Genomic DNA, 17598 nt, shown 5'->3' on the forward strand with positions numbered 1-17598 from the left:
GTGAGAAAAGTGAAGGGACTTGGTCACCACAAGTTAGTGGTAGAATTCACTCTAGAATCTATGTTCTTCAGACTCCAATTACGGACCACTTTGAGCAGACCACGTTTTACATTCCTTTCTGGGAAAGCATCATGGTGCCTTGTGGTAGAAAATGTACCTTCTGGTTTGCATTTTTAATGCAGCCCTGAGAAAAGCCAGCCAGCTGTAGGCTGCTTCACCATACTGCCTTTGAACAGACTATTCAGGGGAGAATAGAAAAACAGTGAAAAATGCAATGTTAATTAAGGAGTACTTTCGCAGGTGTAAAGTGAATCTTTCTTCCCGTGTCTGTTGTCTCCGGGTCATCCATGCTAGCCTATTGTTGGATGGCATATTTTGCCTACTCTTACCTGTTAGCTTTTCTTCTGAGGTGCCTATGGTTACTTTATCAGAAATAGCCTCTATTTAAAAAGACCTTATATCAGCAGTCTCAGAGTCATCTTAGTGAGTGTTAACTTTTTCTGTATCACGGCATATGTGAAAGGATTGAGACCCCGACAGTGAGTGGCTCAGCACAACAGTGATGCTCACACAGGAAGGGAGCAGGGTAGACACACTCTCCAAAAGGCCTTTCCTTTTTCTCTTTCTCCTCCTATCCTTTTGAAGTCACCAGTATCATTATTTGATACAGAAATATATGTGTTATATATTTCTGTTTCTGATATGAATTAAACGGATCCCTCCCTTGTTTCTTTAAAAATAATGTCAATCTTCACAATTTTTGAAGTCTCTTTCATTTGTAAGTGGAATTGGGTGGGTTTATANTATGGTGCCCGATTTGGATCTCAATTTGGATAGAGGTATATCTCCCTCTCTTTGCACATGAATAAAGAAACCTGGAGAATATTAGAGAAATGCAAGGAAATATAAATAGAAGGTGTACATAAAAAATAGGTTGATCTGATGGTTTAGGTTGGGGGCCATTGGTGGGGGTCTGGCTAAGTTTGAGAATCTATGTGAAGTGCAGTAAACAGGTCAATAGTCAAAGCCACATTAGAGCTAACTGTTTTGGTATTACATGTTAATGCTGCTTTTACTCTCATTTCCTCTACTGCCTCCTCTCTTCCTGGTCCTCTTGAGTAGTCAGTAGGCCTCCATATTGTAAGGACTTGTTCAGAGGGTTTCTGTTGTACCTTACTCTGTCAACTCTGGGGTTTTAGAAAGGAGTAACATTATTGAACTATTGTGGAAGAGAAATGTTTCCTAATGAAATGAGAAAATGCACATAAAATTACTTATAAAAAATTAAAACACCGTATAAATTCAAAGCAGGAGTATAAACCATATAGTAATCAACCTAGAAAGCTGGCTGTAGTATTCATGTAGAGCCTGACCACATTAACTTTGGGTGAATCACCCTGGGAGTTGGATGCTTAATAACTGGACCAAAAGATAAAACTGGAAAGTAGGGATATGCAGCCATGAGGTGGTATCTAGGAGGTTTACAGTCTTGAGCTTGACTGTTGTTCGCTAGAATCCTCTGAAATTTAGAAGGTACTCTGGTAAACTGGATGCTGAGGAAGATGACCAGTGGGGAGAGGCATTCTAGAGCTGTGACTGGTATGAGAAGACTGAAGCCTCCCGGGATGGAGAAGTATCTCAGGGGGATGATAGAATCCTCTCTAAGAAGTAATCCTCAGAGTAAGGATTTTTTTTTTCTTGAGTAGGTAGTTGTTCCAGAGGGTGCATTGAAAGGAGGGTGTCTTTGAACAGGGCCTGTGGAGGTGAGTGGTTTTGTGAAGAAAGAATGCCTGGTCTTAACAGGTGGGATGTCATGCCATTAGAATTTTTGAATCTCTAGGGCTCTACGTATCTTCTTTTCTCTTTCAAGTTTTATTTTCATGCTTTGTGAATTTCCTTCATTTTTAGTCAATTCGTGATGCTGAAGTTGCTCAGTTTACTTTGGAAATGAGTAATGTAGAAAATGTCCCCTCATCTTCTTCCCTCCCTCATTACTCCAAAGGACAGAACCAGAGTCCACATGGAGGTACTTCTCTGTATGGATCTAGGTGGAACTTAGGACTATCATGATTGTATTCTAAAGGGTCAAGGTGCTAGAAAGTGACTGTAGGGCATCAGATTACCTGGGAATACAAATATAATATAGTAATGTGGTTAAGAACACAGATTTTGAGTCTGTCTAAAACAGTTCCACCACTTACTGCCTCATGTTGGGCAATGTATTTAATCTATTGGTGCTTTTCTTATCTGTAGAATGACATAAGAATAGGTCCTATGCCATAGTGTTGTTGAGAAGTCTAAATGTTTAGATAGTCCATGTGAAGAATTTAACACAATAAGTGGCATGTAGTAAGCATTTAATACAAATTAGCTTTTGTCATTATCATTACTCAGGTTTGACTCTGACCTCTGCCTCTTACTAGTGATATCTACCTTAGAAAGTTGTATGGGGAATCAGTAAATGTTTTATATTGATGTTTCCCAATAAATTCTAAGGAGTGCTATTTGGTTTGCATTTTGCACATCCAGTTATTTTGATGTTCCTTCTGCGAGTCGCTATCATTTGCTTCCATCATGTGGATAGAAAACAGTTTCAGGAGGAGAAGGGACTGTTCGAATTTAGATCTGTCTCAGATCCTTCTTTGTTTGAGGTATAGGTTCTTTATTCACTTAGCATTCCGAGGGTTTTACTTATCTTAGAATACTGTGTAATATCTTGTCCTCTAGATTTGGTGCCTCCAGATGTGAGTTATCAGGTGGAATCCAGTGAGGGAGATCAGTCTCAGAATATGGACTCCCAGGGACAAACTCTGCTGCTTTTTCTCTTTGTGGATTTTCACAGCGGATTTCCAGTCCAGCAAACAGAACTGTGGAGTAGGTATAGGGGCTGCCAGTTTGGGTGTGCTTAAATGTTAAGAGAGTAAATAAAGGGAAACTTTATATGATGCAGATATCTGAATTACATATATTTCTGTAGAATAATGAATTTTAATGAAAAACCTTGCCTAAATACCTTAAATTATATGCCCTATGGAAAAGGAACATCACTTAAATGATGGCATTCCCAGATTTAGTTGGCCAGAGATTAGTGGATTTCTTATAATGGTCTCTACAGAATCTATTACCTTAGATGAGTGGTTCTCAACCTTAGCTGCGTGATATATTACCTGGGGAGCTTCTAAAAAATGCCCACACCTCACCTCCAGGGATTTTGATTTCCTTGGACTGAGGCAGATTTCAGAAATCAGTATGTTTTAAAGCTCAGTCCTGAGAACTGTCCACCACATTATCGCTTTTCCAGGTAGAATCAAGAAACGTTACCGGCGTTGCGTGGCCTTGATCCAGCATCTCTGTCTACAGCATAAGGAGGTGTGGGAGTGTATTGGTATGAATGACTTTATGTGATTGCCACATAGACCTCTGGAAAGGGAGAAACTGAACTTGTTCAGGCATACAAAGGGGGGGTGTTAGAGTTTATCTAACCAATTGGTGATAACCTGTTATCAGAAACGTTTTCTCTTTTTGGTGGTCCATGAAACACATGCATCAGAATCACCTGCATTATTTGAAAATGTGCTGCTTCCTGAGCCAAGGATTAACTCATTGTTTTGTTAGAGTGTAAAAATATGGTATGGCTCAAGAATCTGCATTTTTAACAAGATTCTCAGGTAATTTTTAAATATAAAGTTGAAAACCACTGAGTGTGAGTGTGAGTTGGCTTTTATGCATTTTAATCCAATGAACACTGAGATATAAATTTAAGTGTTTCTTTTTTTTAAGATTTTATTTATTTGAGAGAGAGTGCAAGCAGGGGGTGGGAGAGGGGCAGAGGAAAAAGGAGAAGCAGACTCCCTGCTGAGCAGGGGGCTTGATCCCAGGGCTTGACCAGGGATCATGGTCTGGCTGAAGGCAGACGCTTAACCAACTGAGCCACCCAGGGGCTCCAAATTTAATTGTTTCTCAATGTCCTCCTAAACTTAGAGGGAAATAGCAAGAAGTGGAGCTTATAAATGTCTGGAGAAAGGTTCATAAGCCTCCCTTTTGGTGCTCCCGATATGTTTCTGTGTTCTCCGTGAGCCAGTGTTTTTTCTTGGGACTCGACTCTCCAACCATTCCAGTGCTTGTTTGGTGTGGCCCTGATCCCACTGAGTCATGAGAGAAAGGAGACAGCTTACATCCCCAGATCAGAAGAGCTCATGTTGACGGGTGCCAGCTATTTATTGAACAAACTATTGTCAGCTGTGGGATTCTTCCTGCTGCCTGCCTTCTATGCTTCTCCTATCTTTCCCCAGTATCTATAGTTTAGGAGAGAAGCACACTGCTTTCCTGGGCTCTGGCTTGTAACTCTTTATTTGAAGAGCTGTTGTTGTCTGGTGCTCCACTGTTCCATTCATCAAGGCCCTGGAATGGGAGCAGAGAAGTGACCCAAACTAATGAGGCTGCCAGCAAGGAGGACAAAGTCAGGATACCTACGGTTGTTACCTGGCCTGCACTCATACAGACAGAGGCTGATAAGAGAAGCATCTTAGTACTTAGTGGAAAGGACTTCAGGGTAGTAGAATCAAGAAAGCTGGGTTTAATTTTAGTTCTGCTACCAAATTGCTCAGTGATTTTTGGGAAACAAGTCACATAAATCATCTGTTCTTCCCTTTTCATATATAATGTGAGATTGTTAGACTAGGTGCTATCAAAGGCCCTTCCAAGTCTAAAGACCCTCTTAAGACTTAAGATCTATCTTTTGGCAGGGTTTTTTGTCATTGTTGTTGTTCGTTGTTGTTTGGTTTTGATTTGGGTTTTTTTTGTTTTTGTTTCTGTTTTTTTTTGAGGTCTGCTAGAGGGATTACCACATTCAGTCTTCCCTAGGATGACATAAAGTCTGATACCATTTTCTGAATCCTATTACACCTGAAGAACTCAGATTCCTCAAAAACCAGTGTTTCCTGTCATTCTTGTAGTATGTGATAGTTTATACATCTCTGCTTAGCTTGACTCTGAAGGCCTGTAGCATCTCAGGTAGTGACACTGCATATTGGATTAAATAGAAATTCGTCACTGCATTAATGAACATACTAAGTATCTTTTTTTAAAAAGATTTATTTATTTGAGAGAGAGTGGGGAGGGGCAAAGAGAGAGAGAGAATCTTGAAACAGACTTCCCTCTGAGCATGGAGCCCAATGATGATGACGTTGGGCTTGATCCCAGGGAGTCCGAGATCATGACCTGAGCCGAAATCAAGAGTCGGCAGCTCAACTGACTGAGCCACCCAGGAGCCCCCATACTATGTATCTTTTTAAATTTCCTTACACATCTGGTAGTTTAGGGCTAGCCTTTGAAAAAGGATGTATGGTGAAGGTAGGTAGATATAGATATATGGATAGAGATACAGTAATTTTATCTTCTTTTCCCCTTATTCCTTCTCATATCCTTGAAAGCTTTCTCTAGAGCTACTTTTAGGAAACAGATTGCGCAGAACTACAGTCTGTTTCCATGTGTCTTAAAAAAATCACTTAACTGGCCTTCTGCCCACCTTGTCATGGTAACTTTTCTATGATTAACTCATTATTTTGCTACAACGTTAAAGGCATCTGGTAGTATCAGCAGTTTTAGGGGAACAAACTTGTAGCTTTTTAATTAAATATCTGCTTTCAAAAGGGGCCTAACTGATTTCTTGAGGCTATTCTTAGCACCAAACAATAGAAAACAGTAATCCATACGATATCATCATAGCAATAGCGATGTTTTCCCTTTGAATAATGCAGTGTACATTTCAAAACACTTCATATATATTATCCCAGTTTATCTGCACAACATGCCTATGAGAGCAGGTGGTATAAAGCCAATTTTAGTTTTGAAGTGAGAAAAGTGAAGGGACTTGGTCACCACAAGTTAGTGGTAGAATTCACTCTAGAATCTATGTTCTTCAGACTCCAATTACGGACCACTTTGAGCAGACCACGTTTTACATTCCTTTCTGGGAAAGCATCATGGTGCCTTGTGGTAGAAAATGTACCTTCTGGTTTGCATTTTTAATGCAGCCCTGAGAAAAGCCAGCCAGCTGTAGGCTGCTTCACCATACTGCCTTTGAACAGACTATTCAGGGGAGAATAGAAAAACAGTGAAAAATGCAATGTTAATTAAGGAGTACTTTCGCAGGTGTAAAGTGAATCTGTCTTCCCGTGTCTGTTGTCTCCGGGTCATCCATGCTAGCCTATTGTTGGATGGCATATTTTGCCTACTCTTACCTGTTAGCTTTTCTTCTGAGGTGCCTATGGTTACTTTATCAGAAATAGCCTCTATTTAAAAAGACCTTATATCAGCAGTCTCAGAGTCATCTTAGTGAGTGTTAACTTTTTCTGTATCACGGCATATGTGAAAGGATTGAGACCCCGACAGTGAGTGGCTCAGCACAACAGTGATGCTCANAACATATTTCTTAACTTCGTATGGCTCCCTTTTCAGGGAAAAAAACAACCACACTAAGAAAGCAAAATTTAAAGCTTTTTAAAAAAAATAGTAAACGCATCTGTTTTATTGCCTAGTGTCTCATGGCTTATCTTTTCTGAATGTGTCTGTGTCACTAAGTCATCTGTGTAAAAGGGGAGAACATTGTTTCAATCCCTAAATGTCATTTATATGGCATGATCTCAGTAAGTATTGTTGATGGAGGGGGAAGAATTGTTGAAATCTTACTGTTACTGAAATCTTTGATTCCTTTGGGATTCTCTGAACCAGCAGCTTGGGATTATTATAAACTGCCATCTCTCCTTACTTATTATGTTCCTTAGGATCATCAGAAATTGCAGGCCTCACTCTCAGTGGCTGTGAATTCCATCATGAGTATCGTGACTGGAAGCACCAGCAGTAGCTTCCGAAAGATTTGTCTCCAGGCCCTTCAAGTTAGTAGGAGATTGGGGCTGCTTAAAAGTGCCAGGGTTTTAATGACATTCTACTACCTAACATACTATTATGTACAGAGCTTTTAGAAACATTATCTCATTTTATCCTATTGTGGTCCTACATAGTATCAGGCCTGTGGTGCTTTAAGAAATATTTATTGAAGGGATAGTATGTGTGTACTATTTTATAAATGAGAATATAAGTTATCTAAAATTTCTACTTGCTTTAGGTCACATAGCTAGTTAACAGAGCTAAGACTAGACAGTGATTCCCACTTCCTTACCGAAGAATGTTTTGTTACCTCATGGTGACAGAAAACATTGGAAATAACTGAGTAGCCTTAAGTATTACACATATTTAGCAGTATGGAATAGTGTAACAATTGAAACCAGAGCCCTGAGTTCAATTCTTGGCTCATTTACTTACTTACTGGCTATGTGGTCTCTTCTTCCAGAGGCCTCTTTCTCATTCTTGCCCTGACTCATAGCACATAACAGCAGTCTTGAAGTTGGCCATTCTCATTCAAGGTTACCAATATTTTCCCTCCCCTTAGGAGTCCACACTTTGCTTACTACTCATCTCAGTGCCATCCTCACGGAGAGCCACAATGTAGTACAAGATTCCGTCCAGGTTGCCGTGGACCAGGCCTTGGAACAGCATCTCCAGGCTACCAAGGTAATAAGAAATCCGTAACTCCTTTTCTCCTACTCTAAGAAAAAGAATTAGAGGATATGACAGAGCCTGAGAGCCCTTCTTCCTCTTTTGTCACCTTGGCTGGTCCTTACATTGCCTCTAGCCTAGGAACTCAAGCTTTAACTTAGGATATGTCACTGTAACCAGCTTATGTTACACCTCCTAATAGGTGAATTTGAGGAAATAAGGACAAAATAATGGAGAAAACTGACTAATAATGAGCCTTCTCCTTATCTGTCTTCCCTTCCCACACATACTTCTGGAGCTACTGCTTCACTAAATCATTCTTCTCTCATTTCCTAATGCTTTATAACATTACTTTCTCTCTCTTTTTTTAAAGATTTTATTTATTTGAGAGAGAGAGTGAGCAAGAGAGCGCGAACGAACACGAGAAGGCCGGGGTGGGGGATGGGGGAGGAGCAGAGGGAGAGGGAGAAACAGACTTCCTGCTGAGCTGGGATCCTGATCCTGGGACTCCAGGATCATAACCCAAGCCTCATGACCTGAGCCAAAGGCAGAGGCTTAAACAACTGATCAACCCAGGCGCCCCATCACTATCTCTTCTTATCTGACACTCTGATTTCCTCTATCCTGTATACTTTCGGTGACATATTTCTTAACTTCGTATGGCTCCCTTTTCAGGGAAAAAAAACAACCACACTAAGAAAGCAAAATTTAAAGCTTTTTTNTCAACCCAGGCGCCCCATCACTATCTCTTCTTATCTGACACTCTGATTTCCTCTATCCTGTATACTTTCGGTAACATATTTCTTAACTTCGTATGGCTCCCTTTTCAGGGAAAAAAACAACCACACTAAGAAAGCAAAATTTAAAGCTTTTTTAAAAAAATAGTAAACGCATCTGTTTTATTGCCTAGTGTCTCATGGCTTATCTTTTCTGAATGTGTCTGTGTCACTAAGTCATCTGTGTAAAAGGGGAGAACATTGTTTCAATCCCTAAATGTCATTTATATGGCATGATCTCAGTAAGTATTGTTGATGGAGGGGGAAGAATTGTTGAAATCTTACTGTTACTGAAATCTTTGATTCCTTTGGGATTCTCTGAACCAGCAGCTTGGGATTATTATAAACTGCCATCTCTCCTTACTTATTATGTTCCTTAGGATCATCAGAAATTGCAGGCCTCACTCTCAGTGGCTGTGAATTCCATCATGAGTATCGTGACTGGAAGCACCAGCAGTAGCTTCCGAAAGATTTGTCTCCAGGCCCTTCAAGTTAGTAGGAGATTGGGGCTGCTTAAAAGTGCCAGGGTTTTAATGACATTCTACTACCTAACATACTATTATGTACAGAGCTTTTAGAAACATTATCTCATTTTATCCTATTGTGGTCCTACATAGTATCAGGCCTGTGGTGCTTTAAGAAATATTTATTGAAGGGATAGTATGTGTGTACTATTTTATAAATGAGAATATAAGTTATCTAAAATTTCTACTTGCTTTAGGTCACATAGCTAGTTAACAGAGCTAAGACTAGACAGTGATTCCCACTTCCTTACCGAAGAATGTTTTGTTACCTCATGGTGACAGAAAACATTGGAAATAACTGAGTAGCCTTAAGTATTACACATATTTAGCAGTATGGAATAGTGTAACAATTGAAACCAGAGCCCTGAGTTCAATTCTTGGCTCATTTACTTACTTACTGGCTATGTGGACTTAGGCCTGTACTTAATTTCTCTGAGCTTCATCTATAAATTGGAAAAAATATTAGTACGTCAGAGGGTTATTACGAGGGTGAGGGTTAAGTGTGAACATGCATAGCACATGGTAGGTTCTGAATGAATGTTAGTTTCTTTCCTTTCTTTTAGGAATGTGTGCTGACCAATTGGTATTATCAGTGGGGTGACCCATTCATTCCGTGTCTGTTGCTTTATTGCTTTGTACTTTTTTCTTGAAAAAATAGTATAATACATTCAGAATGTAAAATACCAGCTAATAATATTTATCACTGTAATTAAAATTTTTTGCATATTATTTCATACAAGTTACATTGTATAGTTGTAACTGAAGAATTCTATATTCGTATATAATTTCACATTACCCCATTTCAACTGTTTTAAAATTTATATCAGTTACCTAGTTCCACTACATTGGTTTAATTTAATAAACCATTCCCCTAATGATAGGCATTTAAGTTACTTATATTCTTTTTGCCAATATAAACAGTATTTCAGTTAATACTTCTGTGTGATATCTCGCTTCTTTTTAATTATTTCCTAGATTAAATTTCTATAAGTGGAGTTACTAGGTCTAAGACTATAACACCTTTATAATCTAGTGCATCCTACAGCTTCAGTTTTCTGGGTCATGTGGATAGCACAGGTAATGAGAAGAATGCTACATTGGCAATCTTAAGGTCAGCCCTAATTTTTGTATTAACAAGCCATGAGATCTTAGGTGGGTCACTTCTCCTTTTTGGATTTCAGTTTTCTCATCTATAAAATAGTGTGTTGTATTAGGTGATTACTCTTGTCCCCTTTAACTCTAATATACTGCAATTCTATACTAAAACATAGAGGTTATTAACCATTCCTTATGGATACTATTTTCTTCTTCCTTTTTTCCCTAAAAGACTTATCTAAGGAAAAGTTCTTATATCAGCCTTAGCTGAATATAGTGGAACCTCTGCTCTCCTGGAACTTGTTTTAGAGGAAAGCAGTTTATGTAACCCCTTTATGAACAGATAGATCTCTGGGATATGTATTTCCTATAGAGATAGGAGAACAAAAGCCTTGTGTGAAAGATCTTGCTTAGGTAACAGAAACTGAAACACGTAGGAGCCACAACTACCTGTCTCATGCCATGTATCCTGGGCCTTTTCTCTACTTCTTCTATATTCATAGGAATTAAGGAAACTCTTAACATGAGGGATGTCAGTGGTTTGCCTTCCTATTTGTCTCATTCTCTTCCCATATCCTGTGGGTACCTTCTTTTTGGTTGCCAGTACTGGAATTCAGCATGTTTCATCTCTGGTCCATTTTAGGCAGCTGACACTCAAGAGTTTGGGACCAAACTGCATAAATCATTTCATGAGATCACCCAGCACCGATTTCTTCCCTACTGCTCATGTGAGATGAAGCAGGTAAGTATAAAGTAATAATCAGTACTTTGGTAGAAATCTTTCATATTGGTGTGTGGGAACCCTGAATACAGGGTGGTTAGGTGCAGGTACTTTAGACTGCACAATCTGAGGTTATTCAGCAAGGAAGGCTGTGGTTTAGGAAAACTTTATATAATACAGTATTACACAGAGGTCAAGAGCATGGCTAGATGTTGCTCAAATTCCATTTCTGCCACTAACTTGTTTTGTAGTATTGTGGAAGCTATTTAATCTTTCTAAGCCTTAGTTTCTTTATCAATAAAATAGGAATGATGCATACCTAAGATGATTGTTGTGAGGTTTGAATAAAATAATGTATGTAAAGTGCTGAGCACATAGCTACCATTACAATGGTGATGATATAGTGGAGTATTTATGTTTAGTTTTGTCTAATCGAAACCATACTTTATTCACCTTTCTGGATGCTGGACATACNACAGAGACAGAGACAGCCAGCGAGAGAGGGAACACAAGCAGGGGGAGTGGGAGAGGAAGAAGCAGGCTCACAGCAGAAGAGCCTGATGTGGGGCTCGATCCCACAACGCCGGGATCACGCCCTGAGCCGAAGGCAGACGCTTAACCGCTGTGCCACCCAGGCGCCCCCTATGTTTAGTTTTGTCTAATCAAAACCATACTTTATTCACCTTTCTGGATGCTGGACATAAAGAATTGCATTAGTTGGGGTCTCCACCCTCAAGGAGCTCAAACAGCTTCATTTGGTTTTGTGACAGACTCCTCTAGTGAGTGAAAAGAATCATAGCTGGGAAATTCTATATATCTCCAGATTCCAGGTATAGCTGATAAGAGTATTCCAACTAAAGCCCACTCTTCTGGCTCTCTTGGTTCCAATCAGTAGGACTGGCTTTTGTGGAACTAAAGTGTAATATGAGAAAATAAAGATTAAGGGTGATATTATTATACAGTGGCTTCTGGCCAAGATGGTGACAGGAACTAGATTTATTCTCCTAACTGAAATAACAAAAATCCAGACACAACATATAAAACAATGGTTCTCAAGACATTGGGCATCAATGAATAGGATAGTCTTTCCTGGGAAATGGAAAACAAATGAAGTGAGCCCTATGATTACCCTAACATACTGCCTAGAAAAAGTACAGAGGCCACTGAACAGGGAGAAGATATTTAGGCAAAGCCTAGTGGTCTCCCTGAGTTGAACAGATGAAGCTGGGAATTCCAGAATGCCAAAGCAGCTAAAGTTTTCAGGGTGGACTACCAGAAGAGAGAGCTCCATAGAGAGAGAATTCTGGGAGTCTGCANGGATAGTCTTTCCTGGGAAATGGAAAACAAATGAAGTGAGCCCTATGATTACCCTAACATACTGCCTAGAAAAAGTACAGAGGCCACTGAACAGGGAGAAGATATTTAGGCAAAGCCTAGTGGTCTCCCTGAGTTGAACAGATGAAGCTGGGAATTCCAGAATGCCAAAGCAGCTAAAGTTTTCAGGGTGGACTACCAGAAAAGAGAGAGCTCCATAGAGAGAGAATTCTGGGAGTCTGCGGGGTTCCTTCTCTATTATTCAGATGAGTATGGATCAGCTCATTCTTGCGAAGAAACTATTCAGGTAAAGAACCACACAGAAGGATTAGAGGGAATACTATGCAGAGCTTACACAGGGCCAGGAATACTGCATATTCCATCAACCAGAAAGGAAAGCTTTATAATTTATGGAGAATGATGAATACTAAGAAGAGACTTGCCTTGGGAATGGAGAAAAATTAAACCTCTGCCTAATAAACACTCCCCTTGTCCTGCCTAACAAAGCTTAAAAGCAGAAACAGGACATAGAGGGATCAAGTTGTTTCCAAGTAATTCAATAGCATCACAGAACAAAGGTCAAGAATATTTATAGGACTATTAGAAATATCCAGCACCCACCATGGTAATATTCACAGTGCCTTGCATCTAATCAGAATTAATAGTCAGGGTGAGAAGCAGGAATGTACAACCCACAATGAAGAGAAAACTCAGTCAGTTGATCAATCGATCATTGAATCAAAATGGATCCAGAACTGACACAGAAGACAGAATTAGTAGACAAAGACATTAAAAGAGTTATTATTATAGCTGTATTCCATATGTTCAGGAAGCTAGAGGAAAGACTGAATATATTAGGTAGAGATGTGGAAGGTATAAAAAAAAAACCCAAAATGAACTGTAAAGATGAAAACTATGATGTCTCCAAGGTGGAAATTACACTGAATAGTATGAATGGCACATTGGAGACTTAAGGAGAAACAGATAGCAGTAGAAACTATCTGAAATGAAACACAGAGATTTAAAATAATAATAATAATAATAATAATAGGGGCGCCTGGGTGGCACAGCGGTTAAGCGTCTGCTTTCGGCTCAGGGCGTGATCCCGGCGTTATGGGATCGAGCCCCGCATCAGGCTCCTCTGCTATGAGCCTGCTTCTTCCTCTCCCATTCCCCCTGCTTGTGTTCCCTCCCTCTCTGGCTGTCTTTATCTCTGTTGAATAAATAAATAAAATCTTTAAAAATAATAATAATAATAATAGAGGTGCCTGGGTGGCTCAGTAAGTTAAGCATCTGACTTTTGATCTTGACTCAGGTTGTGATGTCAGGGTCATGAGACTGAGCTCTGCTTTGGGCTCCGTGCTGAGTGTGGAGTCTGGTTAAGATTCTCTCCCTCTCAGGACACCTGGGTGTCTTAGTCAGTTAAGCGTCTGCCTTTGGCTCGGGTCATGATCCCAGGGTCCTGGGATCAAGTCCCACATCGGGCTCCTTGCTCAGTGGGGAACCTGCTTCTCCCTTCTCCCTCTGCCTGCTGTTCCCCCTGCTTGTGTGCTGCCCCCCCCACATAATAAATAAATAAAATCTTAAAAAAAAAAAGATTCTCTCCCTCTCAAACTAATGATGTAGTATATGTTGGCTAACTGAATGTAATAAAAATAAATAAATAAAATAGCTTAATCTGTTAAAAAAAAAAGAGACTCCATCTCCCTCCCACCCCTCTCTACTCACCACCTGCACCCCCAGTCACACACGTGCATGCTCTCCCTCAAAAATAAATAAACTAATTAAAAGGGTGAGATTTCTTTATAAATAATAAAAAACATAGAACGTCTGTGAGTTATGGGGCAGCTTCAGGTAGCCTAAATATATGTGCAGTTGGGGAATCTGAAGAAGAAATGGAGGCAGAAAATATATTTGAGGGAATAATGGCTGAAATTTTTCCAAATTTGATGGAATCTATAAACCCAGCAGATCTAAGACTCTTAAGAAACACCAAGCCCATGAAACAAAACTACACCAAGACACATCATAATTAAATTGGTTAAAACCAATGGTAAAGAGAAAATCTTAAAAGCAAATGGGTGGGGAACGCTCATTTACAAGGAAACAAAGATAAGGATTACAGAAAATTTCTCATCAGAAACAGTATAACCTAGAAGAAAATAGAGCAACATCTTTATAGTACTGAAGAAAAAAACCTCAACCTAGGATTCTTTACCTAACAAAAATATCTTAAAAAAAAAAAAGATGAAATAAGGACTTTTTCTGACATACAAGAGTTGAAAGAATTCATTATCAGCAGATGAGAAATATAAAGAAAGTCCTTCAAGTAGAAGAAAAGTGATACCAGCTGGAAACCTGAATCTACACAAAGTACTGAAAATGGTGACTAAATGGATAAATAGACTTTTTTTCTTATTTAATCTTTTTAAAACATAATTTTTTTTAAAGATTTTATTTATTTATTTGACAGAGATAGACACAGCCAGCGAGAGAGGGAACACAAGCAAGGGGGAGTAGGAGAGGAAGAAGCAGGCTCGATCCCATAAGGCCGAGCCTGATGTGGGGCTGGATCCCACAACCCCGGGATCACGCCCCGAGCCGAAGGCAGACGCCCAACCGCTGCGCCACCCAGGCGCCCCTAAAACATAATTTTTTAAAAAAGATTTAATTTATTTGACAGAGAGAGACACAGTGAGAGAGGGAACACAAGCAGGGGGAGTGGGAGAGGGAGAAGCAGGCTTCCTGCTGAGCAGGGAGCCTGATGCGGGGCTCAATCCCAGGACCCTGGGATCACGACCTGAGCCGAAGGCAGACGCTTAATGACTGTGCCACCCAGGCACCCCTACCATAATTAACTTTTTAAAGCAAAAATAGCAGTAATGTATTGTGAGGTTTATAACCTGTGGTGAAGTAAGCTGTATGACAACAACCACACAAAAACCAGGAGGAGAAAAATGGAAATATACTGTTGTAAGGACTTATACTCTATGTGGNGTCACGCCCTGAGCTGAAGGCGGTCGCTTTAACGACTGCGCCACCCAGGCGCCCCCATAATTAACTTTTTAAAGCAAAAATAGCAGTAATGTATTGTGAGGTTTATAACCTGTGGTGAAGTAAGCTGTATGACAACAACCACACAAAAACCAGGAGGAGAAAAATGGAAATATACTGTTGTAAGGACTTATACTCTATGTGGAGTGGTATAATATTACTTGAAGGTAGACTGGTAAATTAAAGATGAAAGGAACCATCAAAATAATATAACAAGGAGTTGCAGCTATTGAGCCAAGTAAAGGAGATAAATAATAAAAATAATAAAAAAAATATTCAGCCCTCCAGAGAATGAGAAGACAAGCCACAGACTGGGAGAAAATAATTGCAAAAGACACATATGGTTAAAAGACTGTTATCCAAAATATACAAAGAACTTTTAAAACTCAAAATAAAAAAAATTTAAAAACAGGCCAAAGACCTTAACAGACACCTCACCAAAGAAGACATAAGATGGCAGATAAGCACATGAAAAGATGCTCCACATCATATGTCATCAGGAAAATGCAAATTAAAACAATGAGATAGGGGCGCCTGGGTGGCTCAGTCATTAAGGGTCTGCCTTTGGCCCAGGGTGTGATCCCAGGGTCCTGGAATTGAGCCCCACATTGGGCTCCCAGCCTTGCTCANTCATCAGGAAAATGCAAATTAAAACAATGAGATAGGGGCGCCTGGGTGGCTCAGTCATTAAGGGTCTGCCTTCGGCCCAGGGTGTGATCCCAGGGTCCTGGAATTGAGCCCCACATTGGGCTCCCAGCCTTGCTCGGAGCCTGCTTTTTCCTGTCCCACTCCCCCTNTCCCACTCCCCCTGCTTGTGTTCCCTCTCTCACTGGCTGTCTCTCTCTCTCTGTCAAATAAATAAATAAAATCTTTAAACAAAACAAAACAATGAGATAGCCCTACATACCTATACGATGGCCAAAATCTAGAATACTAACAACACCAAATGCTGGCAAGGATGTGGAACAATAGGAACTCTCATTCATTGCTGGTGGGAACGCAAAATGATACAGGTACTTTGGAAGGCAGTTTCATAGTTTCTTAAAAAACTAAACATACTCTTTACCATGTGATCCAATAATCATGCTCCTTGGTATTTAACCAAAGGAGTTAAAACTTAGGTTCACACAGAAACCTGCACACGGATGTTTATAGCAGCTTTCTTAGTAATTGCTAAAACTTGACGGTAACCAAAATGTCCTTCAGCAGTGAATAGATAAATAAACTGTGGTCCATCCAGACAATGGAATATTATTTTACACTAAGGAGAAATGAGCCATCAAGCCATGAAAACACATGGAGGAGGCTTAAAGGCATATTATTAAATGAAAGAAGTAAATATGAAAAGGTTACATATTATATGATTCCAAGCATATGACATTCTGGAAAAGGCAAAATTATAGAGACAGTAAAAAGATGAGTGATTTCCAGGGGTTAAAGGGAAAGGAGGAATTCATATACAAAGCACAGAGGACTTTTAGGACAGTGAAACTATTCTTTATGATTCTGAAATGGTGAGTACCTGCTTTATACATTTGTCCAGAGCCGTAGAATGTACAACACTAAGAGTAAACCCTAAGGCAAACTATGGACTTTGAATGATAATGATGTGTCAGTGTAGGCTTATCATTTGTAACAAATGTACCACTCTGATGGGGGATTTTGATAATGGGAGAGGCTATACATATGTGGGGCAGAGGGCATATGAGAAATCTCTGTACCTTTTGCTCAGTTTTGCTATAAACTTAAAACTGCTCTAAAAAATAAAGTCTGTTTTTAAAAATAATCAAAAAGAGGGCAGAAAAAGAGGAAGAAGAAAAGAGAACAAAGTACAGATGAGACAAATAGAAAGCAGTTAGCAAGATGATATATTTAAACTCAGCCATATCAATTATATTAAATGTAAATGGTCTTTACAACTATTTACATTAAAAGGCAGAGATTGTTAGATTGAGTAAAGCAAGAGAACCATATGCTGCCTAAAAGAATCCCACTTTAAAATAAAGACAGAAATAGATTCAACATGTAAAAGGATAGAAAAAGATATACCATGCTTAAGATATATACCATAGTATATCACTAATAAAAAGAGCACTGAAGAGGGGCACCTGGCTGGCTCAGCTGGTAGAGCATGCAACTCTTGATCTCAGGAATGTAAATTTGAGCCCCATGTTGGGTGTAGAGATTACTTAAAAATAAAATCTTTTTTTAAAAAAAAGCACTGAAGAGGCTATAAAGTAGATTTCAGAGAAAACAGTATTACTAGGGGCAAAGAGGGTCATTTCATAATAATGAGTACAATACAGTGAGTACAATGTAATGAAGATAATAGCCCCAAATATTCATGAAACTTTTGAGAGAAATTTAAAATAAATGAAGAAAACTGATAGAATTGTAAGGAGAAATAGACAAGTCCACAATTATATTTGGAAATTTCAACATACTTCTATTGACAATTGATAGAACAACTAGACAGAAAATCAGTAAGTCTATGGAAGTCTTAAGTAACACTATGAATTAACTTGACCTAATTTATATTCTTTTTTTTTTTTTTAAA

The 17598-nt window shown here is 39.3% G+C and overlaps 1 protein-coding gene across 1 annotated transcript in view; it reads left to right on the top strand.

Moving 5' to 3' along the window:
• The window catches only part of C16H11orf80 (chromosome 16 C11orf80 homolog), a 108812-nt gene that overhangs the window by 79858 nt on the left and 11356 nt on the right, over positions 1–17598 (top strand). Inside the window, exons 10-13 of the mRNA XM_034644623.1 lie at positions 2728–2874; positions 7451–7572; positions 8714–8824; positions 10596–10694. Coding sequence (XP_034500514.1) covers positions 2728–2874; positions 7451–7572; positions 8714–8824; positions 10596–10694 — 479 coding nt within the window. The remainder of the gene's footprint in view (positions 1–2727; positions 2875–7450; positions 7573–8713; positions 8825–10595; positions 10695–17598) is intronic.

This window comes from Ailuropoda melanoleuca, chromosome 16 (assembly GCF_002007445.2).
Source record: "Ailuropoda melanoleuca isolate Jingjing chromosome 16, ASM200744v2, whole genome shotgun sequence".
Taxonomy (NCBI): domain Eukaryota; kingdom Metazoa; phylum Chordata; class Mammalia; order Carnivora; family Ursidae; genus Ailuropoda; species Ailuropoda melanoleuca.